The 9388-nt window shown below is 45.8% G+C and overlaps 2 protein-coding genes across 2 annotated transcripts in view; one reads left to right on the forward strand and one right to left on the reverse strand.

The window, feature by feature from the left end:
* The window catches only part of ELP1 (elongator acetyltransferase complex subunit 1), a 30046-nt gene extending 24591 nt beyond the window's left edge, over positions 1 to 5455 (forward strand). The window contains exons 31-36 of the mRNA XM_080637452.1: positions 153 to 266; positions 937 to 1048; positions 2260 to 2387; positions 2791 to 2945; positions 3953 to 4031; positions 4936 to 5455. Coding sequence (XP_080493578.1) covers positions 153 to 266; positions 937 to 1048; positions 2260 to 2387; positions 2791 to 2945; positions 3953 to 4031; positions 4936 to 5003 — 656 coding nt within the window. The 3' untranslated portion in view covers positions 5004 to 5455. The remainder of the gene's footprint in view (positions 1 to 152; positions 267 to 936; positions 1049 to 2259; positions 2388 to 2790; positions 2946 to 3952; positions 4032 to 4935) is intronic.
* A 1773-nt stretch (positions 5456 to 7228) lies between these two features.
* On the reverse strand, positions 7229 to 9276 carry ACTL7A (actin like 7A). Its single transcript, XM_080638250.1, has one exon. The coding sequence runs from the start codon at positions 8515 to 8517 to the stop codon at positions 7414 to 7416; it is 1104 nt and encodes a 367-aa protein (XP_080494376.1). The 5' UTR covers positions 8518 to 9276; the 3' UTR covers positions 7229 to 7413.
* Between the last annotated feature and the right edge of the window lie 112 nt (positions 9277 to 9388).

A 9388-nucleotide genomic window follows, 5' to 3' on the forward strand; every position in this document is an offset into this window, starting at 1 on the left:
TAATTTCCTTCTACTTCAGTCCTTTTGTGTGCTTTGCACCTGACTTCTGAGCTTGCCGAAGGACTATGCTCCTTCAAACTTCTTGTGTAAAAAATAACATTTTTCTGGTTCTCTTGCACACATGTTCATGTTCTGATTTTCTTACTGAGCAGCTCAGAAGAGTCAGCTGGTCTTCCTGTATTCTCAGAAGGCAGCATTTCTTCGCCATAAGAGTCGCCTGCAGGTGGTCCGAGAGCTGAAGGAGAAGGCTTGTGAGAGCCTGCAGGGTAGGTATTGAAATGCATACCACTTTCTCCTGCAGAAGTAACCGTGATCATCTTTTCCATTCTGGGTTCCATTTGCCCTGGTGGAGCTGTACTCTCTTGTAGCTGTGTTGGTATCTACACTAGTAGAACAGCATTCTCCTCAACCCCTCTTCACACCGTAGTTGGACTGTTACTGTTTGACCTTGCATATTGTGTAAAGACAGCTTTATTCTCAGTGCTGTGTCACAGCTTCATGGGATCAAAATGCACCTGAGAGCTCTTCAGAACAATTCGGCATTGTTGCCACAGTGTCAGCTTGGCTGGGTCAGGCAGTGCTCAGCATGTCCTTTGTGCTGAGTACCTACCGGATATATTCACCCGACAGCTCCTGCGGGCTTAGAAAAGTGTTCTGAAAGCAGAATGCTTTGCCCTGGTCCAGATTTGCTGCAATGAGATTGTCATCCCTCTGATTGTGCTTTTTAATATTAGAAGCCCCAACAGGAACTGTGATATTAAACAGCACAATTGCTATTTTTCTTGCATGCTAGCTGAGTGGGTTTGAGAACTGTAAGGCCAGCAAGTAGAATGAGTCTACCCCGGCTGTTCTTCCAATAAGCTACATTACCCAGAGACAAAGCTTGGAATAACTAATTCTTTTTGATAGTGTGACAGTTGTTAACATGTTTTGCAGATTATGAAACGCCAAATTGCCCAGAATTGGATCTTTTCTCTGAAACGAGCAGTGTTGTGACAGCCAGCGACATGAACAGCAAATATTCACACAGCAATTCAAGGATATCAGTGTAAGTGTCTGCTTTCAAATTAGGTAGTAGCTGCACTGTCATCAGCATTTAGGAGGGCAGCTTGCTTATGCTTGGCATGCTTCTCCTTGCAGCTGTGCATAGAATCATAGAAGAGTTAGGGTTGGAAAGGACCTTAACATCATCCAGTTCCAACCCCCTTGCCATGCCTTCAAGCTGCATTAATTACAGGCATTTCATGGTTATTTTGACTCTTGTTGGGAGGGAGAGAGCAGAAAATGGCAGAAGCTACTTAGTGCAACAGGAACTGAGCGGCCAGCAGAGGAGCTGTGAACAGAGACTCTGGGCAGGAGCTGGCTCTGTGAGTGTCGGGCATGTTGCCAGAATAGCTGGCTGCAGGAAGCTTGACACAGAATATGGGCAGAGTACCTCAAACATTAACAGCTCATGCGCATGGCCTGTGCTCTTTGTCCTAGGTTTTCTACTTTAATGGGTGGGAGTTATTACTAAATACTCATGCTAGTGTCTTCCCACAGTGGGTGTCTGTGTTGCTTTTGAGTGCTCCTAAGAATGTGAGCTGCAGTGTGGGGTAGGGTGTGCTAGGGGCTGCTGTAGTCTGTGAGAATGCTTCTGAATTCCCTAGCTGAAATGTGGAACAATACAGCTGCAGGAAACTGTGAGCTGCTTAGGACACTTTCTGTGTCCCAGATAAAAACAGGAGCAGAACACAACCTCACTATTCAGCACACCTGTGTCAGAGTGTTTTGATCATTTGGGGACATCATGCAACTAATAATGGCCTATGATTAGAAATTGCTTTCCTGTGATAATGGCCAGGAGCTGAGCTGTATCTGTGCATAGTTTGTGAAGATAGCAGAAATGAAAATGTGCACAGGCAAGCATAGACCCTGGCACCAAACAGTTTTAAATAGAGCTCAGCTTTGCCTGATAGTGACTACTGCCAAACAATTTACTCTGCTTTGTGCTTAGAGCAGTGCTTTAACTTTGCTAGAACATAGGTCAGTCCTCTTTGTAGTAAAGAAACAGCCCAACTACGTGTGCTTCACACCACAAAGGGTATTGGTTGAGTAGCAATGGAGACATTAACACAAAGGTATATAAGCTTACATGCAGTTCCCTGACACTGGGAGAGAGTAATAAGTAACTTGTTACTCAAGTTAATGTTTTTTCAGACTTACCCTAATACAGCTGATCCTGTTGTGCACGGTGTAATTAAGCATCCTTCTTTTCAGGCGATCCTCAAAGAACCGGCGCAAGGCTGAGCGCAAGAGGTACAGCTTGAAGGAGGGGAGTCCTTTTGAAGATATAGCCCTTCTGGAAGTCCTGGGAGAAAGTGTTCATGCTGTTGAGACTGTGAAGGGTAGGACATTTGATGATCTTGATCCACTCCACTGCTTATAAGGACAGCTGAGGCAGCATGCCCCTTCTTGTTCTTAATGGGTATGGTGGGGAGAGAAGCTGCCTGGTCCGTAAGACCACCTGTCTTGCATCTAGATTTAGCTCATTTGCCTCTGTGCTTGGTAGAACACATAATGGTGTCAGCTCTCCACGCTTGAAGTTTGAGAGCAAAGAAGTGAGGCCTTGCCAGTGCTATCACAGATTTGTCTCACATTTGTACTAAGGCACTGGAGGTGCTGGGTGGGGACAGAACCGGTTCAGATTTGCTTCCTCTCTTTCTGTGCCCTGAAACCAGTGAAATACAACTGTTTATTTAGCACAACTGTGTTAATTGCTGTTGTTTGTGCTTCTGTTCCCTCTTGCAGGAGACATACATATGCTTCTGAAGCAGCTTGTGTTGTTTGGTTACAATGAGCAAGCTGGGGCACTGCAGCAAATCCTGGAAGAGATTTTGCAGCTGATGGAGACCTCCATCCCAGAAATCTGGACTCCAGATCTACGGCAGAGCTCTGTCAACCTGGTCTGTGCTCATCTGCGATACTGTCATGTCTGCTCTGCAATAACCAAGTGTTTAGCAGTATTTTGCATTTTCCAGTAAAGAGTCCAGAATGCTTCCTTGGCTTGCTAAATCTGCTCTTTTTTTTTATTAAGAGCTCGAATAGATACTCTGTACAGTACCTGCGAAGTCAGTGCACTCTAGATGTGTACTACAGGTATAGCCTGCTGTGTCCCTTGCACTGAATGCCACATTGGATATGATGAGGTCTCATAATGCTTGTGTTACTTTGTCCTAGGAGTGGCTTCATAAGCTCTACTTTAAGCAATTTGTAGAACATGAAAGAACTGTTGTATTTTGAGGGATTTTACGCCTGATGGTTGAAGCGTTCGCATAGCTTTCATCTACTGGAGTACTGGTTGTCAGACCTCATGTTGTGAAGACTACCAGACTGGTCAATTTAGTCTGAACCAGTGTATCATAAGGAGTATATTGCAAAAAGAAGGGTTATGTCAGGCTTCCAAACTTCAGCTTAATGCAGAATAAGGAAATCACAAGGACTGCACCTAGCTCCCTTCCAAAGTAAAAATCTTCATTTCTGATAAGTAGTTTCTGGCCATTCGTGGTGAGCACAAGGTATTTGGCAGTATCTTCTCCCTAACTACTGTCTCTAAGGACAGATTAAAACTGTTCTGTGAGACAGGGAGCTGAAGCTCTCAAAAGAACTTTAAATATTGCTAGAACTGTAATGAAAGTAGTCCTGCCAAGTGCAGTGAAGAAGCAGTTTCTGGGATTAGGGTTCTGTGTCCTGAGAAGCTGTCTGAAAGTGGTTCTCTCTTTCTGCCTCTGTTAACTTTTCTGAGAGATCACTGGACTTTGATCACGTATTTGTGGTCAGTTTGTACTGTGAGGTCTCCTGCAGGCAGCTGCTTATGCTTTTGGAGACTAGCAGCAGAGTTCTATTTGTAGCTATCCCTTCTCTCAGCCTTGCTTTGTGCAGGTTGGAAAATGGGTATTGCTTCTTCATACAGGTTCTGGGACCCAATTCAACGGCAAACAGCATTATGGCTGCCTATCAGCAGAAGAGGATGGTGACTCCTGTTGTACAAGGTTGGTTGAGACTCTGAGTTAGGTGTGGGTGTGAAATCTGAGTGAGGTCAGTGGGCTTGAGGCTTTCCAAGTGTTGCTACCTGCCGACAGTTGTAGGAGCTTCTTGTTTTTCTTTAGGGTATACCCTCCTGCCTTGGGGCAGGTGAGCAGCCTTCTTAATAAGGTTTCATTTTCTCTGAAGTACTTTGCTAAAACTCTTCTCTGGATTGTGCTCCTTAATTCCTTGTGTGTACTGTCTGTTTGTTATGAGGAAAATGGAAGTCTGATTTCTTAGGGGGTGTGTTGGATAATTCTGTTTGTAACTTACCCACTGAATTTTTCTGTCTGGCTTTGGCAGCCAGGCCAGGCTCTTGAGCAGGCCAGACTACAGTCTGCCACTCCAAGTCCTTGCAAATACAACCTTAGGGCTGAGGGACCTGCAAGGGCTGGTTCCATCTCCCCTGTCTTACCTCTTCCCCACTAGTCCTACAGTCTGTTAAGCTGCTAGTCCAGGAATAACCTGGAGAAATCCTTTAATAAACCTCTAGATGCGATCTTCTGTTGTCACTTGCCAGGCAAAAACTTGTGCTGCTTCTTCAGAGCCAGCTGTCGTGTGTGATGCTTCTGTTAGTGGTGAATGAAGGGAATTCTGCTCTCTGCCATTGACTGTTGCCTCCTTGTTCTGAATGATCACACTTAATGGAGAGGGGACTTCATTTGCCTCATAGATTTATTTCTGTAAGCAGTTCTGCTTGGGGTACTCTTCCCTGTGCAGGCAGGTCATCAGCCACTAAAGTGAAATGCTATGTGCCAGATTTCCCAGTGTTCTTTAATGTCAAGAAAAGTAAACTAAGTAGTTGACAGCTCCTAAAGAAACTGTATGGTTGTTACCTCTGTTCTGACACTTACCCTGTTTGCCTTTCAGATCCAGAATTACTTATTCCACCAAAACTCAATAAAAATCTACAATGGAAACTGCATCTTCTCCAGTAACTAAAAGCAAGAAATCCCAGTGGACTCTGAAATGTAACTTTTCATATAAATTCATTACATCTTTACAGAAACCCTTGTCCTGGTGTTTCTGATAAACTGTTCTTAGGCTGTGCAAGAGAAGGGTCCCTCCATCTGATGCAGCTGTTGACTATGACCTGTAAGGCATCGTGCTATGTGGACAGCCGCTCACATCCCACTGCAGAGCTGGTTTATGAGGCTGGGGACTAATTGGATGTGCAGCTCTGAATGCTGCAGGTTGAATCCCACATCTCCCACCATTGTTGCCTCCTCTACGGATGAATCAACCCCACCAGTGCTGGATGGGCTGTTTTTTTCTGCCATTGCTCCTGTGTGTGGATGGCACCTGCCATGTGACCTGTCATCATTTTAAGCTGTTTGCCTGGCTTAGAGATCCCACGAGAAGGTCTGTACCAATATCATAATGTTGTAGTTGCTGAACAAATTAGTTGTGTTTTCTCTGTTGAAGCTGGATGTTGGTAATACCAGATTTTCACCAGAATCACTTTGTTACACCAGAGTGCACCCTGCAGTACTGACAGCATTGCTGTCCTGGAAGTGTGCCCATTCACACCAGGGAGATCTTGGGGAGATGCAAGAATGAATAAAAGCAGGGGGTAGATCCTGTGTCACTCACTGCTGGGTTACGCTAACCTAGATTAGGTCAGTTAATGCTGCTGTATCCTATCAGCAGCTGTATCCTGATTATGCTGTGCAGTATTGTTTCAGCTGGCAACTGATGTAGCTTCATACCTGAGAATTAGGTTTTACCCCAGAATACTTGTGCAGCCTGACTCGAGAGGTAACGGCAGCAGTCCTGGGAGTAAAGGACGGGGACAAGCTCTGCAGGTGAGGGTGGCAACACTTCAGAGGTAGCAGCTGCCCTCTGCCACATTCTGGCCTGGCAGCTGCTGTGTTCAACGCAAGCCATTTCGGTTAGGCGCAGTGGAAAAATGCCAGAACAAACATGGCAGTTCCTGCTTGCTGGAGGTACCTCAAGACATGACAATGGACTGTGTTCTTACTGCATGGCCTTAGCATGTGTCTAGTGCTGCAGGTCATTGATTCTGTGACTTGAGAACCCCATTGTACTGAGATGGATGGCCACATGGGCTTGTATTGTACATGCCATGCTGGCTTGGTTTTGCTGGAGTGGTAAAACAATCCTTTGTCAGTGTTGCACAAAGCATTGGAGTGTTCTTCCAGCCATTCTAAGTTATGTGGTAGTGCAGGGATGGTTTAACCCTGTTGTCAAGCACTGTGACTGCACTGGGAACATTCTCCGAGAGTAAAGCCTTGAGATGGCAAAACACATGAAAGGCTGCGCAGGGGTTATACTGGATTTGGGTCTTTAAAATGGTATCAGAAGATGGCTTCTGTATTTCATCTGCAGCTGTCTTTCAGACCTGCAGAAAGGGGTGGTGGAAGGGAGCACATGGTCCTTGCCTGGCTGTGGAGGGCTCTGGCCCTGCAACTGAAATTCAACACAGGACTGATCCCTGACATTTCTTAACCTGATGCCAGGAAATGTGGAGGTCTTGCATGGCCTAATCTATTGTCTAGAAAGTTTCCCCCTGAAGAACCCAACAAAAGGTGAAACTATTGCCAGCTCACTGAGCTTTCATGCTTGTGCCCAAACACAGCAGTTCTCTTAATGTATGTATATGAGTACTTGTGCTTTTTCTTTGTGGTGATGGCCAAAGCTGGAGACCCTCTCATCTTAGATGGATTTTCCTATCTGCCCATCAAGGCAAAATCACTGTAAATCTGCCATCCAGGTGGAAGACCAGTCTTCTAAACCATTCATGTGGTAATTCACCATCAAACTCCATTGTCTTCCCCTACCCCTACCCTGAGTGAACTTTGACTAAGGAGTGGTAGAGCTGGTAGCCACACCTAGTGTCCTTGATCCTCCAGGGGGAAATTCCTGCCTCCTCTTCAGCAGCAGCAGCAGACAGAAGCCTGTTTTCCCTTGGTTTCTGCTAGGATACACTTTTTCTTTCTCAATGACAGATGTCATCTTAAAATATACCTGGCCTTAGCTGATGTCTCTGCAAACATGTTGAGTTTGCTCTTCTGCGTTCTGCGGAGGCTCTTCAATTCCTGATAACTGCATCTGTTTGTAAGTGATCAGTGCAGAAGCAAATGTGGCTTTACGGAAGCCTGATTCTCTCATTAGAGAAGAAGTTTGTCACCTGTCTGCTCTCTAGCTGCATTAAGTACAAAATACAAAAGGAAAAAAAAAAGTATTTGAGGCACACAATATCACAAAAACAATACAGCTCTGTTTGAAATCTCTTTAATTACAGCAAGGGGTGGAAGGGAGGTGCTTTTGAATTGATTCAGGTACCCTTTGTCAGCACTGGTCTTTCTAAAGCTCCCAGTCTCTTCCTCAGAAGCACTTCTTGAAAATACAAGTAGAACCGTATTCTTCATATTCATACCTGTGCACCCAGAGGTCCTGGAAAGAGTTAAGTGAGGCCAGAATAGACCCACCAATCCAGACAGCAGACTTTCTTTGAGGGGATGCGGCTACAATGGGACTGTCATGGGGGAACATAGTGGCAAGTTCCTTCTGGAAGCGTTCAGCAAAGCCCTCCATCATAGTGCTACCACCACACAGCAGGATGTTCCCCAGCGTTTTTCTGATGATATCAGCATTGCAGTTCTTGAGACAGGTGAGTGTCAGCTGCAAAAGCCCTTGCTGCTGTGAGCCAAATAAGACTGGTTTGAAGAGTGCTTCAGCAGAAAGGAACCTCTCCTTGCCTACAGTGATGAACTGCCCATCTGGCAGCTTGTAATCCACTTGTTGTTTCTCAACAGGCAAACTCAAGTCCTGCTTAAGATCCAGAGAGGTGTGACAGCACTTCTCTTTGAGATCTTGTATGGTGCTTAGCTGGTGTTCTGTGAATGCATTTCCAGACTCGTTTAGTAACTTCATGAGATAACATGTGATGTCCGAGCCAGCATAATCTACTTTCCCAGTAATGCTGTGTAGAATATAACCTTCACAGATAGAAACCACGTATGAAACGCCATGCCCACTTTCCACCACGAGAGCTGAGGTTTTCCCATAAGAGTACATGGATAAATGGGACTGGTATGCAAGGTGGATGGCAGGCATGTGGAACCCTTCAAACAGCATCTCAGCATATTTCTCCTTGTCAGTGGTGGAACACAGGGGAGGCACTGACATCAAAATAGCATGGTCCTCTGGCTGAATCTTCATCTCCGCCTTGAAAATACACTTCAAAATATCTTGGACAGAGTTCCAGTCCACCACTGTGCCATGTCTTACTGGGTTGATGAGTGCTGAGGGTATGCTGCTATTCTGAAGCTCTTTTCCAACAAAGGTTTCTCTTTGATTGCTCCCAGCCTCCCATGTGGGCTTACCAAATGTGGGTGAAACAACATACAAAGGCCACAGGTCCCCTGCGAAGCCACACTTAAAGTAACCTGTGCCAGTGTCTACAACTAACGCTTTAGTTTCCTTCATGGCCTCGAGGTTAGCTGTGGTGGTGGATTTGTGGCTGACTGGTAAGGCTGCCGTTCCTGCAGCCCCTTCCTGTGCAGCTGTGACACCGTGTCACAGTGCTGGACACGGTCTGGGTAGTGTTGCCCTGCCACCGCTCCCTCCTGGGTCAGCACAAGCCGCAGACGTGCACCTGATGGCAGTGGTTCTGCTGCTGATGCTGGGTTATGACATCATACCTGGGCTTGCCCCTCAGAAATCAGCACTCCACAGGCAAGGTTGTGACAGTCATGCACCTAGCTGCACACTGTGTCCGTACAGAAGGAATGCACGTTTGTGCTTCGCTTTGACCTGTCGAGAGGTACTAAAACACATGACACCCACTCAGACGTGATGGACCATGGGCCATAAGATGTGCATTTAACTGGAGCAGCATGATTCCGTTTCTGGCCTGTGTCTGCCATGTGAGGATGACCACGGTTCTCCAGCATTTGCAACTGCCTTTGGTCCAAAACAGTTCCTGTTGTGAGGCATTAGCACCAATCCACCTCTGGGGCTAAGTGAAGCCCCAATTTGTGTTAAAGAGTGAATCCCAGGATTGGCTGTGCTTCTGTTTCTCTTAAGTTTTGCTTTATAAACTAAGGCATAGTATTTAGTAATGTCAACAGAAACTAAAGAGTGACTAGTGTTTGAAATTAGGCCACACCCAACCCCTACTGTTGCCCATACCACTACAGGAACATCTTTGGTTTTTTCCAGCAGTAACAGGTATTTGCCCCACCAGGGTACGTAATGACATGCTGCTGCATGGGAGACACATGAAGACACCCTCTCCACACACTGCACTGTTAGGAACAGCATTCTCCCTGTACAACAAAAGCTCTGCTCTTTTACT

The sequence above is a fragment of the Psittacula echo genome (genome assembly GCF_963264785.1).
Source record: "Psittacula echo genome assembly, chromosome: Z".
In the NCBI taxonomy this organism is placed as follows: Eukaryota; Metazoa; Chordata; class Aves; order Psittaciformes; family Psittacidae; genus Psittacula; species Psittacula echo.

What these genes read in the sequence shown, in the direction of transcription:
- ACTL7A (XM_080638250.1), bottom strand. Translation starts at nt 8,517, where the DNA reads ATGAAGGAAACTAAAGCGTTAGTTGTAGACACTGGCACAGGTTACTTT.